At 42.1% G+C, this 19,186-nt stretch overlaps 1 protein-coding gene across 6 annotated transcripts in view; it reads left to right on the top strand.

Moving 5' to 3' along the window:
* Positions 1 to 19,186, top strand: part of ttc23 (tetratricopeptide repeat domain 23) — a 190,957-nt gene that overhangs the window by 159,824 nt on the left and 11,947 nt on the right. For all 6 annotated transcript variants that reach the window (XM_059946679.1, XM_059946676.1, XM_059946680.1 and 3 more), the window contains 4 exons: positions 965 to 1,142; positions 5,804 to 5,909; positions 9,614 to 9,741; positions 16,452 to 16,601. In XM_059946679.1, the coding sequence (XP_059802662.1) occupies positions 965 to 1,142; positions 5,804 to 5,909; positions 9,614 to 9,741; positions 16,452 to 16,601 (562 nt within the window). The remainder of the gene's footprint in view (positions 1 to 964; positions 1,143 to 5,803; positions 5,910 to 9,613; positions 9,742 to 16,451; positions 16,602 to 19,186) is intronic.

Raw genomic sequence — 19,186 nt, 5'->3', positions numbered from 1 at the left:
ATTTAAATTTAAAATGAAGGGGTCATTTGAAATCATTTATGCTGTACGAAGGTGTAAAATAGTTGAGCTAATATTACAGCTCTTTCCACTCCCATTTCCATCACACTTTTAATTTGTCCTGTTTAAAATGGCGCTGATGAACCTCAGCATCTTCTGACTGGTGGCTTATGAAAAAGGGAAAACGACTAAATACTTTGTTAAACACCCTTTTTGGGCAACAATCATCGCAAATAATAGGCTGTATCGTCCTTTGGACTTGGAAGCAACTGGATATGGCAGAACCAAGGCAAGGTGAGACGCCGGGCCTGTGGTGAGAGCAAGGAAGACCCAAGGCTTGATTGATTTAGGTGCCATGCCGAAGGCCAAATTGAGGCGGCAAGGTCTGAGCACCAGAGCAAACCAAAGTGACTGAATTCAATGTTTGGGCGGGAGACTTAAGTTCAGGGCTGAATCGGGAAGGTTGGTTACAGGCCATATTGAAGTGGCGGGGTCCTGACCCCAGAGCATATCAAGGTGATTGAAGCCGATATTTGGTTGTTGATTTAGGCACCAGACCAGATTGAAAAGGTCGGAGTGTTGGGGCCCAGCTGAGGGACGGGCCAGTTCAGATCGCTGCCCCACGACTTTGCTCTGCGCTGAATTATTGTATTCTCTTTGTGGACTTCAGTTCAGTTCAGAACACTATCTGCTTGTGGTTATTGTTTGCATGATGTGTTTTTTTCCTCTCTGCACAAAGGTGTTCAATGGTCTTTTTTTTAAATTTCTTTTGGGATTCTTTGTTTCATGGCTGCCTGTTAGGGGACAAATCTCATGGTTATGTAATGTATACATACTTTGGTAATAAATGTACTTTGAACCTTGAACTTGTCCTCACAGCCCTCCCTCTGTCACAGATTTTGCTCACTGTACTGGAACAGAACTGAAATGTTCATGCAACTAATTGGGTTTCACTGCGTTTTTTCAGGCTCCTCTTGAAGGAGAGCAGGTGGGACAAGGCTGTGGCATCTTACCAGAAAGCACTTCAACTGGTGCAACTTGACAAGGGTGAAAAGAGCATGGCATGTGTCCCCATCTATCAGGACTTGGCAGCTGCAGAGTTGGCCAGAGGCAGTCATGACTTGAGGGTGGAGTACCTCCTGCAGGTAGGTGGCATAATGAGACTGGTGAGGATTCTCGGAGCCCACAACTGTCCCTGAAGCAGGAGGTGAAATCTGATCAAACTGATGCTGAAATGGTGGAAAAACTCAGCGAGGCAGGCAGTATCTGTGGAAAGAGAAATGGTCAGAGTTGTGGGTCTGCTGCCCTGAACTGGTGTTCCCCACTCTTATGTCGGGTCTGCTTGTGATAGAGCAGTAAACCACTGATGGAAAGGTCAAAGAGGGATGGAGAACTTAAGTGACAGGCAATAGAAGCTTGGGGTCTGCCCTGTAGACTGGACACAGGAAATTCACAATACAGTCACACACTCTGTGTTTGGTTTTCTGATGAAGAATTGTGTGTGCTACACTGGGTAGGAAGAAATGCAAGTAGATTGAAGTAGAAATTCTAGCCTAGAAATACTATTTGGGCCTTTGGTGAGAAGAAAGTCGAAGTAAGTAAATGTTACCATATACCACCTTGAGATTCATTTTCTTGCAGGCATTTATTGTGAAGAAACACAATAGAATTTATGAAGAAAAACTCCACATAAACCAAAAATTGACAAGCAACCAGTGTGCAAAAGAAGACAAGTTGTGCAAATAAAAAAAATATAATAACTGAGAACACAAGTTGTAAACAGTCCTTGAAAGTGAGTCTGTAGGTTGTGGAATCAGTTCAGAGTTGTGGTGAGTGAAGTTATCCAAGCTGGTTCAGGAACTTGATGGTCAAGGGTAATAACTGTTCCTGAATTTGGAGGTATGAGACCTAAGACTCCTGTACTTCCTCCCCATGGGGTCCTTGATGATGCTGCTTTCTTGTAGCAGCGTTCCATTTAAGTGTACTCAATGGTGGGGAGAGCAATTCCTGTGATGTAGCAAATGGATCTCCTTATTTAACTAAAAGACCTATACTTCTATAATCCTTTTTAAATCCTCACGACATCTCTTCCAACTAATGAAGTCATGTTGCAGAATGCAAGTCCAGAAGGGATACTGGAGGCAATGAAAATTTGGTCAAGAGGTGTTGGTGGATAATGAAAAGTTACAACACCATTGGGCTGTATCCACCAGTGCCTAGTCCTATCTGTTCCTGGGCATTGGTGTTTATCACTTGGCCAGGCCATACCAAAGGAGAGGTTAAAGGACAGGTGTTACAACTTCTCATTGTCCACCAACACCTAGTGGCCAATTTTCCATTGCCTCCAGTCCCTGTTCTGGACTCGGATTCTGCAACGTGACTTCATTAGTTGGAAGAGATGTCTTGAGGGTTTAAACAGGATTAAAGAAGTGTAGGTGTTTTGACTAACTGATGGGATCATTTGCTGCAAACCATGATGCTGGATTTCAGTAACCAGTCCTGCAGGAAAGCCACAATAATTACAAAGACTTATCCAGCTTCTGGTTTTATTTTTCACACATTGCCTACACTCTCAATTTGCTAGAGGAACACAGCAGGTCAAGCAGCATCTTTGGAGGGCAAAAAGCAGTCAACATTTTGGGCTGACAACCTTCATCAGGGCTGGAAAGGAAGAGGGCAGAAGGCAGAATGAAAAGGAGGAGAGAGAAGAGTACAAGTTGGCAGGTAATTGAGGAGTTAAACTCTTTGCCTCCTGGCTTCTTGCATCGTTCCCCTTCATCCCTCCTGCCCCACTCACCTACCTTTTCCCTCTCACCTGGACTCACCTATCACCTGTCTACTTGTATCTTTCCCTCTTTTTTGTTTTCCTTTCCTGTCTAGTCCTGATGAATGGTCTCAGTACGAAACATCAGCTGTTTATTCCCCTCCATTGATGCTGCCTGACCTGCTGAGCTCCCCCAGCACTTTGCGTGTATTGCTCAAGATCTCCAGCATCTGCAGAATCTATTGTATTTACGACTTGTACTCTCAGTTTTCTTCCTTACATAGGCAAGGCAGCACTATTGGCCACTTCCTTGAATAAATGAAAACATTGCAAATTTATTACATCCTCTGCTGTTGAGCCCTGGATATATATGGACAAGTTAGAGATCAGCTGTAGGAAATTAGTATTTGGCATACAAGTTGTGTAATTACTGTACTGCTTGAGGAACATATTGGAACTTTAATCTCAAATAAAGATGAATAGAGACCTACCCTTCTAAGCTTGATTAGTCTTGTACCTTTTATTTATGAATTCTCCATTTAATTAGATTACAGTAAATATTCCCTTTCTCTTCTGCTAAATTAGTCCCACCCACCTACATCAGTTTGAAGGTTGGAATTTTGGAACAGTCTCATCTGAATGTATTCCCAGAGCCCTTTGAACACAATTGGGGGGAGTTCCAAGCTATTATTATATATTTGATTTTCCTTTTGTGGCTTGTGTAATTTATAATGAAACATATTCTGTCCTCCTCCTGAATAGGGGAATCTAGGGCTCTACTTTCAAATGTTCAAAGTTTGTGAGGTGGAGGAATTTAGCGTCCTGTTCTGTTCCAGATCAAATAAATGGGATTTGGCAACGTTGCAAAGATCAAAGGCAAAAAAATCTGTAGATTATGGAAATCTTTTAAAAAAAGTGGAAATAGCAGATGAGGAGTCAGAGACTTGAAGCATTAAATCTGTTTTTTTATTTCTCTGTGTACTTCCGTCATTTTATTTATTTTTTATTTAGCAATTCGGCAGAATAACAGGCCCTTCCAACCCAATGAGCCTACACTGCTCAAATATACCCATGTTGTAATATTATCCCTGCTTTATTTAGTTCCACTTTTCCTTTCTTACCAGATTCCATAATCTGTTATCCTTTGCCATGTCCATTTATCACCTCCCAGCCCCTATTGTTATTTCCATCCTGCACTTCCCCATTTGACTGTATCCGCCAATCATCTCTTCCTCACCTGGTTCCACCAATCACTTGTCAGCTCTTGCTCCACTTTCACTCCTCACCTACATTGGATATCTCCCTTCTATGCTTCCAATCCAGATGTAGAGTTTCAGATTGAAGCTTTTATTGGTGGTGGCATCTGTCAGTCTTGAGAGACCATGGATCTGTGCCTGGAGTTTCCAGGGCGCAGGCCTGGGCAGGGTTGTATGAGAGACCAGCAGTTGCCCAAGCTGGGGGCCTTCCCCTCTCCACACCACCGATGTTGTCCAAGGGAAGGGCACTAGGATCCATGCAGCTTGGCACCGGTGACGTCGCAGAGCAATGTGTTGTTAAGTGCCTTGCTCAAGGACACACACACGCTGCCTCAGCTGAGGCTCGAACCAGTGACCTTCAGGTTACTAGTCTGATGCCTTGCCCACTAGGCCATGCGCCAACACTATTATATTTTATTATTTAGAGATACAGCATGGTAACAAGCTCTACCAGCCAATGAGCACGTGGAGCCCAATTATACCCATGTGACCAATTTTCCTACTAACCCATACGTCTTTGGAACATGCGTGGAAACCGGAGTACCCAGAGGAATGCCATGCAGTCAAAAGGAGAGCATACAAACTCCTTACAGAAAGTAGTAGGAATTGAAACCAGGTCACAATCCTGATGCATTCTTGTGTTTTCCCTGTGTAAAGCTACTAGTCCAGATCATTACCATGTTGATAGAACCAGTCAATCCTTGTAGGCACAGCCACATGATGTATAAAATTCACCTGTATCTCTTGGGGAGTGGGAAGCAGGATTTTGCTATCCCTCTGTCCATGATGTGAAGCCTGTCGTAACTCACTCTAGGCTCTCAAAGGAACAGCAGGTGCAGTGGCATACTTGCAAAGGACAACCAGTGCTTGCATGGACCTGTACCAGTACCTCTGAGAGTGTTGGAGGCATCCTTGGAAATTAATTCAGTTCAGTAGGAATCTAATCTAAGAAACCTGTTCTGCCTTTCAGAAACCCTTGAAAAGCCAGTGTTTCAGCTGATTATTTGCTAATTGTAACACACATAAAACAGAAGGCAGTCCATCAGCTCATAATATCTGATCAGAGCTTGATGCCATGCTAAACTAAATCACTTTTGCTATGATCTCTATCCCTCCCATCCCTGTGTATTCATGAGCCTGTCTAAAAGCTTAATGAATATCATGTTTGTATCTGCTTCTGTCACCATGCCGGGCACCCACCTTTCTATGTAAACAGACTTGTTCCTTATATTCCCTTTAAATTTTCTGCCTCTCACATTAAAGCTGCGTCCTCTAGTATTCAGCATTTTGCCCTAGGAAACTGTTCTGACTGTCTACCCTATCTATGATTCTCATAAGTTTACAAACTTTTATCAGCCTCTGGTGTATCAGAGTAAACAATGTAAGTTTGTCCAATCTCTCCTTATAGCTCATACCCTCTAATCCAGACAACGTACAGGTAAGCATCATCTGAACTCATTCCACATCCTTCCTGTATTAGAATGGCCAGAAGTGAGCACAGTACTCCAAGGTTGGCCTAGCCACAGCTAACGTTTTGGTATAAATTTTAAGTTAGTGAACTATTTCTGCACTCTGCTCCTGATGAAGTAGAACAGATGCAATGCTTTATTTGGATATTGGGACATTGTGCATTTTTAAGTCCCTGTTTTTGGATATATGTTGTAGAATTATTCCTGTCTCCTAATATGATCTGTTTCTACTATCTACTGCTGCAGTATTACATTAAGAAGCTGTCAGTTCTGACCTTCTGACTGATTTAAACCAGGGACTCTTTGTTTTTTTACAGGCTCATTCCATTGTGCTGACTAATGCTCCTTCTGGAGTGGAAGAGGGGAAAATAAATCTTGCTCTAGCAGAAGCCTACACTTCGACTGGAAGAGCCGAAGATCACGGTGACTCTTTTAAAGGGCACTTGCACTCGTAGATTTGTCCCAGCACATGTTGAGGCTGTTTGACCCATTGGGTCTGTGCTAGTTAGCAGGAAAGTATTCCCGTCAGCATCACTCCCTTACTCTTTCCCAAAGCCTTGCAAATTATTCACACAACAGTGTCAAATTCCCTTCCAGAAAGCCCAGATTACTACTATTCTGAGTGAGAGTGAATTCCAGGTAATAAGAGTCGTACAGCTCTTTGGCCAGACTCGTCTATGATGCTCATTTGTTGCATTTCAAAATTCAAAGTAAATTTATTGTCAAAGTACATTTAAGTCACCATATTCTACCCTAAGATTCATTTTCTTGCAGGCATTTAGAGTCAAGCACAGAAAAACAATAGAAAAAATACACGCAAACTAAGATTGACAAGCAACCAATGTGCAAAAGAAGACAACCTGTGCAAATACCGATAAATAAATACGGGGAACATGAGCTATAGAGTAGTTTTGCCCATATCCCTCTAAACCGTTCCTATCCACGTTCCTGCCCTAATGTACTAAATGCTGTTGTTGTGCTGGCCACTATCACTTCCCCCAGCTGCTCATTCCATATACGCACTACCCTCTGTGTGGAAAAATTTGCCCCTCAGGAACCCTAATATCTACTCTTTGCCGCTGAGATAGTGTTTTCCCATATCTCAACCAAATTATTAAATAGTGCCCCAGCTCTTGAACCATCCGCAAGGGGAGCAGGGTGCCTCTGTTTGCCATCACTAGGATCTTATAGACTTCAATGAAGTCTCTTTTGATGGAGCCCAGTTTCTTCAGTCTTCATTAGACAGTGGGAGAGCATCACAATCGAGACCATTAACTTCAACTACTCTGTTCCCCTGCATGTACCATCTCCCCCTTCCTCAAAGTACTTTGACTTTGTGATTTGCTACACATACAACTAGGATCCTTAACTAATTATCTTATGTTTGTCCTCTTCAAATACTATCAAACTCTCACTGCTATTATTAATCACATTAACTTTCAAGTTACTTAAACGATTCTGATCCCTAGCTTAGTAAGTAGCTGCTAAAGTTTAGCTTTCAGAGAAGTGGAGATAAAGATTCAGTACATCTGTGGCACTAAACCTTTGGCGCTAATCGCTACAAATCAGATAGGACATAACATCCTTTCCCAAGGTGGACTGATTAGATTGATAACTCCTTTGACGACTGACTACTGACCCTTGGGATTCAGACATTAATGGCGGACTCACTGTTAATTATCTGACCCTTAGTAAGCCATGTGGTTTACTAGGCTATTTCAGAGTCAATCTTTTGCAGTGGGTCTGGGAACATGTATAGCCCAGATTGGGTAAGAACGGCTGACTTATTGCCCTGAAGGATATTAGTGAAGGAGATCAGAACTTTGTGTACAGGCTGGGTAGGGTGTGTATTTGCATCGGTTAAGGCAGGACGTACTTGTCAATCTTGGTTCATTCTCCTGATCTGGGTGATACCTTTTTTACAAGATATCCAAAAGTTTATTCACTCACAAGAACACATACAACAATCAGGAGTTCACAAACCTATTTACAATTTCAAACTAAAATATGATAACTGATCTACAAAATACTGTGCTCACCATTCTCAGAACATGCCACTGTGCCTATAGAAACCACATGCTCCTTCTCCAAGAACACCTATTCTTGATCAATATTTGGTGGTTCATCTTCGACCACAGATCAATAGTGTGTTTGGGATTATAAAACCATACGACATGGGAGCAGAATTGGGCCATTCAGCCCAACGGGTCCACTCTGCCATTTCATCTTGGCTGATCCCTTATCCCATTCAATCCCATACACCCGCCCTCTCACCATATCCCTTGATGCCCTGACCAATCAGGAATCTATCAACTTCCACAGACTTGGCCTCCACTGCTGTCTGTGGCAGAGTATTCCACAGATTCACCACTCTCTGGCTGAAAAAAATTTTCCTTTGTTCTGTTCTAAAAGTTGCTCCTTGATTTTGAGCCTATGCCCTCTAATTCTGGATACCCCACCGGAGGAAGCATCGTCTCCGCGTCCACCGTATCTAGTCCTTTCAACATTTCGTAGGTTTCAGTGAGATCCCCAAGCATTCTTCTAAATTCCAGTGAATACAGGCCCAAAGCTGCCAAATGCTCCTCATATGTTAACCCCTTTGTTCACAGAATCATCCTGGTGAACCTCCTTTGAATTCTCTCCAAGGACAGTGCATCCTTTCTGAGATAAGAGGCCCAAAATTGTTGACAGTACTCCAAGTGCAGTCTGATTAGTCTCTTGTAAAGCTTCAGCATTATCTCCTTGTTTTTTATATTCTATTCCCCTTCAAATATATGACAACATTGCATTTGTCTTTACCACAGACTCAATCTGTGAATTAACCTCTGGGAGTCTTGCACAGGGAGTCCTAAGTCCTAAGTCCCTTTACACCTCTGATGTTTGAATTTTCTCTCCATTTAGATAATAGTCTGCACTACTGTTCCTTTTACCAAAATGTATATACATATATTTCCTAACACTATATTCCATCTGCCACTTTTTGCCCATTATTCCAATTTGTCTAAGTCCTGCTGCAATCACATTGCTTCCACAGCACTACGGATTGCCTCACAGTCCAAGGGACCCAGATCTGAGAAGAATTTACACGTTTTCCCAGTGACTGCGTGGGGTTCCTCCAACTTCTCTGGTTTCCTCCCATATTCCACAGGTCTGCTAGATGGTGGATTAATTGACTGTTGTACAATGGCTAATTGGCAAAAGATTTTAAAAAAGAGATGAATAAATGTGAGAGAAAGAACAAATTGCAAGAAAATGGGGGACTGATGGGATTTGCCCTTCTATTGAACATTCTCCTACTAAGTTGTAGCTAGTTTCTATTGTTGCTCTATTTAGGTAAGGTTTGTAAAAATGTTCTAAGACTTGGGCTATGTTAGCATTGACCATGATGGTATTGGGCTTTAATTTTCCCCTCCAAATCAGATGAATTCACTAATGGTCACCTTATCAATTCATGCATTTGGTAGCATTTGTGATTAAATTTGGAGTACCCAGTTTCTGAGGTGAGATTCAACTTCATCTCCGCTATTCAACAAGTCAATTTATCAAATACTATAACTTTAACTACTCCAGTACTGCACTTAAACCTTTGTTCTCCCTCCAGTTTTTGTGACAGTTTGATAGAGCAGGAGTACTGTGTAGTTATATTACCACAATATATTTTTATTATATTCTCAACAGATTTACAGAAATCTTCTTTAATATTCAAGTTCATATTTATTGTCAGCATATACTATATACACAGGGTATATATTTTTCATTTTATTTAGAGATGTAGCACGGTAATGAGCCCTTCTAGCCCAATTACACTTGTGACCAATTAACTCATTAACTCATACATCTTTGGACTGTGAAAGGAAACCTATGTGATCACAGAGACAATGTACATACTCCATACTGACAGCGAAAGGAGTTAAACCCAGGTCACTCATGTAATAGCATCACACTAACCACTAAGCTACCGTCCTACCCATGAAAGTAGCTTTCTGCAGCAGAAGCACAGTACATTACAGACATAACGATATAAATTAACATAAACTTAAGTTAATGTGGCTTTATAGTTGGAAATGAAGTGTATTAAAACTTTGTGGTTGCTGTTACTAGTTAATGTTCCCTGTATCTTTCTACAGATATAGCAGAGCAGTACTACCAACAGAGCCTGCAGTGTTATCAGGCACACATGGGACCGGAACACCCTTTGTCACTCTCTGTCCTGGACAGTTACGGTCGCTTTCTGATACTGATCAAAAACTATGTGGTAAGAATAAGTATTTTTATTCAGTGAGGATTGTTGACCTCACAATCTACCTCATTTTGAGTTTTGTGCCTTAGAGTTCACCTGCACGGTATTTTCTCTGTAGCTATTTACACTTTATTCTGCACTCTGTTACTGTTTTGCCTTGTGCTACCTCAGTGCACCGTGTAATAAATTGTTCTGTATAAGAAGCACACATGGCAATTTTTTCAGTGAATGTGAAAATAAACATTAAAGATGTTTTGAAGATAAGCTTTATTTGTCATGTACGTTGAAGCATACAGTGAAATGAATCATTTGCGTCAAATCAGCGAGTATTGTGCTGATTGAAATACATAACATGCCCTCAACATACTAACCCAGTCTCTTACAGTACATCTTTGAAATGTGGAAGGAAACCCCCATGGTCACAGAAAGGAGGTACAAACGCCTTACAGACAGTGGTGGTAACCGAACGTTGATCAGTGCTCACTGGTGTTGTAAGGTGATTGCGCTGACCACTATGCTACTGTGTCACCCTGAATTCCAGATCCAGTTTTGTTAAACTGCACTTGAATTTTCTGACTGAAGATGTCCAATTCATTAGCCATGATCTATGAGCAGTTGTCTGCAAGATAGGATGGGACAAACTTCATGACACACATAAATATCAACCCATACCAGTATGAGTCTGCCCTTTCTTCTCATGGCTTAAACATGCATATTAGGACAAGGATTTATGATGGACTCTAAACTTGGGAGGAATCTAATATAATGATTAAATTACCAGACAATCATCAAGAGGCCTGGTCTGTGCTTCTGGAGTTGAGAATTCAAATCCTACCAGTGGGGAATTTAAATGAAGGAATTAAATGTTAATATCATTAGTGGCGACCATGAAGCTGCCAGATTGTTGTAAAATCTTTCCAGTTCAGTCATGTTCTTCAGGGAGGAAGGCTGCAGTTTGTAGACCTGTAAGTGTCTCCACAACCACCATGTGGTTGACTCTTAATTGCACTCTGAAATAGTCCACAATTAAATAACAGATTATTCAGATTTTGTTGTAACAGTAAAGGGAAACCTGCATTACAATAGAGCTTGTCACATTCCTTCCTCAATGTCTATTATCTCTCTTAAAACATCTTAAACATTTCTCTTCAACATAGCGATTTTTACCCAATTCCACCATCTCCTCTGGTGGCAGTAAGTTCTAGTTATTAACCATATTCTGTGCTTTTTTTTAAAAAAAGATGCATCTCGCCTTAAACATATGCTGCCTTGTTTTGGTACCTCCGAGGTGGAATAAAAATTCTGTCTTGCCTATTGTTACCTCTTATAATTCTGTATACTTTTATCAGGCCACCTATCAGCCTCCTTTGATCCTCCTACAACTATATCATGCTGTAGCCTTAGATGACTTTCCTTGCTACTTTCCACAACGCCACTAACTTGCTAACCAGCATCGAACATTCACTTCCAGGTTATCAATACATATAAGAAACAGCAAAGGTCATAGCACTGATCTCTGTGGACCCCACTGGTTGCAAACATACAATCAAAGTTCAAAGAAAATTTATTAGTAAAGTACATACGTTCACCGGTATTGTTCACTGTGGTCAGAGGTGAAGACCTGCGCAAGGAAGATAAGATAACGGGGTGCGCCATCCCCAGTAGCACTATCTTCACCATGGTGAGGTAAATCCCAGTAGCAAGGGTGATCCCAGGACAACTGGTCCCACATCTTGGCTGCAGCAGGCTGCTGGGTCCTTGGTCTGTTAAGGCCCGCCTATTGCGTGCCGCCAGCACATTGCTTTTCTGTCAGGGTGTGCTCCCATAGCCTTGTCTCAACAGACTTACCACAAGGCAGTGCGGCTATTTACCCATAGCTGGGACAATGGTTGACAGGCGCCAGGGCATGTCCATACAGTGGTGGGCCTGCATACCACGTTTCTGGGGCCCACTGCTGCTCCGAGATCCCCTGTAGTTAGGCTGTGTCTGTAAGATACCCACTTTCCATGTGTGGCCCCGAGAAGGCACTGCAGGAGTCTCGGTGGTGGAGAGGCTCTGTACTGGCAGGAGGAGGCTTACAAACTCGGCTCCTCTTTTCACCCTTTGTTGAGAAGGCTAGCCTGCGGCAATAGCTGTAAGCAGAGAGTAGCAAGCAGAGAGCACTATGTGGCATACAGCATGCAACATGCACTCACTACAAGCACCACTACACTACTGCAGTAGACGCTTCACGCACATCCTGTGAGCAAATTCTCCCACCCACACACAAGGTGCATATATGTCACCATATACTACCTTGATTGATTCTATTATGGTTATTATTCTATTATGGATTTATTGAGTATGCCCACAAGAAAATGAATCTCAGGGTTGTGGTGACACTTTGAACTTTGAGATTCATTATCTTGGAGGTTTTCACAGTAGATGCAAAGAAGCACCATAGAATCAATGAAAAACTGCACACAAGATGGGCAAACTCATGCAAAAGACAACAAACTGCAAATACAAAAATATAATAATAATAAATAAGCACTCAGTGAGTCCGTAGATTGTGGGAACCGTGCAGCACTGGGGTGAGTGAAGTTATCCCCTCTGGTTCAGTAGCCTGATAGGTAAGGGTTAATAACTGTTCCTGAATCTGGTGGTGTGGATCCTGAGGCTCCTGTACCTCCTTCCTAATGGTAGCAGAGAGAGGAGAACATAGCCTGGATGGTAGGGGTCCTTGATGATGGTGTTGTCAGCAAACTTAAATATGGCATTAGAGCTGTATTTTGCCTTGCCTTCATAAGAATAACAGAGTAGAGCAAGGGGCGAAGAACACAACCTTGTGGTGCCTCTGCACTGATGGTGATTGTGGCAGTATTGTTGTTTTATATTCAAATTTGCTGGGGTTAGAAAAGCATCCTTCAACCACTACTCTGTGCCTCCTATCATCAAACCAGTTTTGGATCCAGTTTGCTCGTGCATCTTCAATCCCATGTGCCTTGCCTTCTGAACCAGCCCACAATGTGTGACTGCAGTCGAAATAGACAAATATACCTGAATCCTATCCTTCAGAATTTTTTGCAGTAATTTCCCAACCTCCAACATAAGATGACCAAGTCTATCTTCTTAAATAAAGGAATAACATTATCTGTCCTCCAGTCTTTTTGCACTTCTTTTGTGGTTAATAAAATTACAAATATCTTTCAACAGAGGACCACAATCTCTTCCATTTCCATAGCCTTCTGGAGTAGTAGTAACCGTGCAATCACTCGATTTGAGTATGATGCTCTCCAAAGGGTTTGGCTATCGGTGGGCCCTTGGTAACTGTAGAGGCTGATCCAGGATCTACAAAAATCTGGATTGTGTTCCTTGGGGAGGCTGATGCATGGACAGTCACCACATGGTCCCTGACAGGTCAGGCTGAGGGTGAGGTGAAAAACAATTTGCCTCACGCATCTCCTTTAAACATCACCTTAAGTGTATGTTTTTATACAAGTAGCTGGCCAAACCCAAGTGGACAGCAAATTGAACAGCCGCGCATAGAGGCTACATTTTTTTAAATAGGAATACAATGTCATGGCAAATATAAGACAAAACCTTGTGTTTAAACCACATGTAGGACTGAAAAAGCAGTATTGTAATATTATGCCTTTCCCAGTCAACGTCAGACAACTGATGTGTATCCTATTTAGGCATAAAACAGATGTTTCCCTAGTTATTGTTACTGGTGAAAGAATGTTGCGCAGGAAGAATGCAGTTCCATTCTTCTGCTTTTTACCACAGTTGTTCCTGTTCAAGTGTCCGTTTTCTATTTGAAACCAACCCCTGTTCAATCTGCTTCTACACTCTTTCAGGCAGACATTCCACAACACAGCATTTTTTTTCCTGTGAAATAATTGCAGGTCTTTAACTAATTATCTTAATTTTGTACTAAGATGGTATACTACAGATGTTCAAGCAATGGAGGGGGTGGAGAGATAGGAGCCTAGAGTCAATGATTGGAGGTAGTCTACAAAGTGTTTGCCAATCTCCATTTGATAACCCCATTGTGGAGGAGGCACAGAATGAATGCCTCATACCAAATTTGGAGAAGTCCAAATCATTTCTTTGCCTGGAAGAGCGCTTGAGGCCCTGGGTGGATAGGCAGGAGTTTAAGGGAAGGTACAATACCTCCTGTAGTAATTCAGCAAGTGGGGATAAGACTGGGTTCTGGTGCATACAGAAAAGTGAATCAATGAGTCAAAAATCCTTCAGAACTCTGAAAGGAGAAGAGAGATAGAATCTATAAAATAGAATCTGACCTGTGATAGAATCTATTGAACATTGAACAGCATCTGTAGATTCATACTTTTTGCACTACCTGTGTAGGTGGGAGTGTGGAAGGTGAGGATAGGGGAACCATGTTTTGGGTGAGATGAAAGGGGTTGTGAACAGGAGTGTAGAAAATTGACTGAAAGATGCATATCCTGAGTGAGCTCTGGAGGAACATCCACCATTGAGGAAATAGTTATCTCAAAGTGCTTTGGAATTGGTTTATTATTGTCCCATGTACTGAGGTACAATGAAAAGCTTGGCTTGCATGCTCTTCATACAGATCAAATCATTACAGAGTGCAGAGAAATATTTCACATATCACACAGAGACATACATAGCTTGCTTATTGTCTCATTGCAAAATCTTACACCCTGTACTTTCCTCATTTACAACTCCTCTAGATTGACCTCTTGTTCCCTATGTATCCCAATCTTCCAGAACGCAACAGAAGTGCTGTGTTTGCAGAGCCCTCAGCATTGTCAAGGAACCCTCCTATCCATCCCGCAATCTCTTTGACCTCCTACTATAAGGCAGAAAGTACTTTCTGCAGAAAGCAGAAAGTAAGAGCAAAAATCTAGGTCACAGCTTCTTCCCCCAGGCTGAGCGACTTCTGAACACCCAGCTACACCTCATACACCTTACTTATGACAGCACCTGTAGCAGTAATACAGTTGTATTTTAACTATATTTCATATATGCACTTTATGTCAACTTGTACATCTATAGAATACTTTTTTTATCTGTTAATATTATTTTATGTGCTCAATGTTATATATGTACTCTGTTTTGCATCTTGGTCCCTGGTTGTTTAGCTGTATACCTGTGTATGGTTGAATAGCAATAAGCTTGAATTTTCATCTTTTGTCTTTTATCATAGTTCACATCCCCGCTTTCTGTTCACCTTAAAACCTGTGTGTCTCTAATTTTCACACTTCTAGTGAGCGCAGAATTTTCTCTTCCCAAAGATGCTGCCTGACTCACTGAGTATCTTCAACACTCAAAATTTGTGTCCTTCACTTAGCAACATTCCTACCTGTAGGAGTGATTTACCATTATTTATTGAAACCAGCTCTAATGTTGAACACTTCTCTTTTGAATCCCTCCACCCCAGTTAACCCCAGCTGCTCCAATGGGACAATCCCAGCCTCAGGAACAACTGACACTTTTCCTGTTTACCGCTTCCAACAAATTTCCTTTGGACTCTTCCAGGGATCCTGATGTTCCTCCTGAAGCGCGTTACCCAGTATTAGATGCAAAAATGTAACTGAGACTTAGTTCATGATTTATCATGGTTTAGGACAGCCTCTTTGGTGTTGCTGTCGACTTGTCTGATTTGTATTGTGGGTGTTTGTTCTTGCAGCCCCTTTAAAAACTCTGCTGAGCAATGTTCTGGCATGTCCATCAGCAACAGGCGAGCCATGATAGGCATGTGGCTTAATGGGGTGTGATCCCTCTGTTAATGCTCACCACATGGATTACACTGTCAGGTCATATAACAGAGCTCCGACACTGGAGTGCTGCCAGATGTTTGGGTAGCTGTTGTGCTACTTTTCAGTTCCTAGATTCATTTGCCACCTTAAGCAACTTCCTTTCATGTGTACCTACTAAAGCGTAGTGAATCTCAGGTATTCTCTGCCCTGCGGGATTGTGGAAGTTCAATCATTGGGGATATTTAAAAAGAAACTAAATATATCTCTGAAGGGCTTTGGGGTACTGCAACTGAAGAGGATCTGAGGCCTGGGGCAGAACAGCTGAAATTTAATTAAATGGTGGGGCAAGTTTGAGGGGCTGAGTGGCTTATCTGTTATGAATGTGTGGAGCAAGTACAATGGATTAGTAGGGTAGATTTTTTTTTTACTAAGTCTTGTCAGCCATGGTACACACTGCGCAGCTTACAATGCGGGAGTGACGAACAGAACCAGTTGGGACAAAAACATCCTCTTGAAAATGCGCGCGAAAGAGAGAGCCTTCCATGCGTAGGAGGCCCAGTCGATTCACTGTGTGATGAATCGGTCACATGCACATGCCGCATTCTCACAATCGATTTGATGTGGTTCATATTCCTATTTCCTCTTAGTACAGACAGCTCAAAGAACTGTGACATTCAGAATTTGACATTAAGCTGCATGAGGTAACAGAACTGTAGATAATAAAGTTGCAGATTCTAATAAACCTTTTAAAGTTGGGGTGATAGGTTGGAAAGAGTGAATTTCAGAGTTTAGAGCTTGGCTGGCTGATGACACAGCAGCTGACGGGGAGGACACAATCCCAAACTGGAAGAACACAGATACTCCAATGGATATAAGGTTTTGGAAATGAGAGTGGGTTAGGAAGTGGAAACAGGGCTGAGAATTTGGAACTGGAGGCAGCCCTGGGGTATTTTTGTGCAAATTCAGGATGACATTGATGATTTTGCCTCCCTACAGGGTGCTTCGAAGTTGCTTCAGGAATCCCTTCCAGCCAAGCTCTCTACCTTCGGAAATTTCAGCACAGAGGTGGAGGAGACGTATTGCCTGTTTGGAGGAATTGAGTTAGCGCAGGGACACCAAAAAGCAGCCTTCAAAAAGTTCAAGAAAGTGAGTGCAGATGTGTGGTGTAAAATTCCACATTACTTCATGTAACCATGAAGAATATCTGACGTTTTGCAATCCTGCTTTGTGTCCATTAGCGGTAGTGTTTGATACGTTGCAATAATGACTGTGCTTGATAAAAGTATCTCACTTGCTGTGGTACACATGGAGTCAGGATTGGTGCTGAGCCCTTTAGAACGGAGATATGGAATTTCTTTAGCCAAAGGGTGGTGAACCTGTGGAATTCATTGCCACAGATGGCTATGGAGGGCATGCCATTGGGTGTACTTAAAGTGGAAGTTGATAGGTTCTTCTCTTAATGAAATGTTTCTTTAACAGCTTGGAAAATTATGATCTGCCCAGTGCCAGTTTCGGTTTAATTTGCTGAATGCCAGCTGATGTAATGTTGACAACAAATACTTTGGAAAAAAGTATAGTCAGCATTTCGGGCTGAGACCCCAATCCTGCAGAGGGACTGTACTTTTTCCCATAGATGCTGCCTGGCCTGCTGAGTTCCTCTAGTATTTTGTGTATGTTGCTTTGGATTTCCAGCATCTGCAGATTTTCTCTTGTTTGTGAATAAATACTCGATTTTGCTTAGTTGTCTGTGTGCCCTATACTCAATTTTTTTTGCCCAGTCTCATACTAAGCATTGCCATAGTGTTCACAAACTGAAGGACATTACTACCTTAGCCCCATTCCGGTCCCATTTGTTGTGGAGAACCAGAATTACCCTTGAAATCAGAGCCATGATAATAAATAGAGAGAATAGCAATACCATGGTAGACTTAATTCCTTGTGTCACTCTAATTGGCTATTCCATGCCCACTCTTTTTCTTTTTAGGCCCATCACCCATACTGGGGCATAGACTACCAACAGCAACTCACCAGAGTCCTCAGTCCTGTGCCGAAGGTTGATTAACCCCATGGTTTCCGCTTTCACCACACAACGTCATATGTCTTCCAGCCAAAGATCCTTCCTCTTTCTGGAGTGGGGCCTGTGGAGCTTTAGTTGGCATTTCTGTAGCTCTGTTTTTTTTTACAGGAGAGGATTGCTAACCCCATGACCAGCTCTCCTCCTTTTGCAGCTGGGCTTGGGACCATCTATGGTAGAGTTATGCCCACATGAATCCCTCTCATTTTAACCTCCTAAGCTGTTCCAGTGGAGCTCACTGTAGAGCAACACCTCAGTTTCCATTGCTGCCTTCAGGATATCATGGAAGTTGGCAGCATCAGCCATTCTGTCACATCTCCAGCATTCAGTTTCATGTTCTCCCTTGGATGTGGAAACTTTAGAGAGGGTGCAGAGGAGATTTACTAGGATACTGCCTGGATTAGAGAGCATGTCCTATAAGGATGGGTTGCATGAGTCAGGGTTTTTCTACTTGGAGTGAAGGAGGATGAAAGATGACTTGATAGAGGTGTACAACATGTTAAGAGGCATAGATCAGGATCGAGTGGATAGCCAGGGACTTTTTCCCCAGGGCAGAAATGGCTAATATGAGGGGGCATAATTTAAAGGGGATTGGAGGAAAGTATAGAGGGAATGTCAGAGGTATCTTTTTTTCACACAGAGAGTAGTGGGTGCATAGAATGCCCTGCTTAGGGGTAGTGGTAGAGGCAGATACATTAGGAATATTTAAGAAACGCTTTAGGTAGGCATATGGATAATGGAAAAATGGAGGGCTATGTAGGAAGAAGGGTTACATTGATCTTAGAATGGTTTCTAAGACTGGCACTATATTGTGGGTCTAAGGGCCTGTATTGTGCTATAGAGCTCTGTGTTCCTCCCTGGTACACCTCATTTGCCATTATGAAATGGTGAGTACAGAACTATTAGGTTTACTGATGTCCAATAGGAAAGAAACACCACTGTCCTGTATGTGACTCCAGATGCGTAACAATATGACTGACCTTCTGAAATGGCCTTGGCAATAAAGTCCACATCTGGTGAATGAATAAATAAAAGATTACATCCCAATGATCAAACCAATCTCTCATAGAATGTTCGTCATTTATAAACTACCCCACTCTCTTAACCTCTCTCCACTCCAAACTAATTAGAAAACTAACTCACTACTGTACCCTGGGAATCTGCTGTTCTACCCTGTTTTTTTCCTGTGTGTGCCTCTGCCCCCATCAGTCTGGTTGACTCTTACAGCACTGGTCTGAGGAGCCAGTTTGGGGATGGACAGCCAAGCTAACCTTGTCTTGTGAACAAATAAGTAAAATAAAGTTTAAATAGATGCAACATGTTTCTGTTGGTTGGCGCAACAGAAACAGATCTAGTCATCTGCCCACCATATCCCTAACCTCTGATTCATAATGCCTGCTTAATTACAATGCTAACTGTGTAATAATTGCCTCTTATCTCTATTACTGTTTGAGGAACATTGTTGTGTGCATAAGTACAGTCGTATTTAACTTGCAATAATAGTGGTGGCCACACTTCAAAGCAGAAACTTCTGAGGTCTTTGGGATATCCTGAGGTTAAGACATTAACTATGTGGTATTTGTATCATCTTCCTACACAAGTGGTCAGATTGTCTGAGAGGATTATTTTCAAACCCACATAAATGTAACTCTGTTGC

Source organism: Hypanus sabinus, chromosome 21 (assembly GCF_030144855.1).
Source record: "Hypanus sabinus isolate sHypSab1 chromosome 21, sHypSab1.hap1, whole genome shotgun sequence".
Taxonomy (NCBI): domain Eukaryota; kingdom Metazoa; phylum Chordata; class Chondrichthyes; order Myliobatiformes; family Dasyatidae; genus Hypanus; species Hypanus sabinus.
This window is presented reverse-complemented; position numbering and strand designations above follow the sequence as displayed.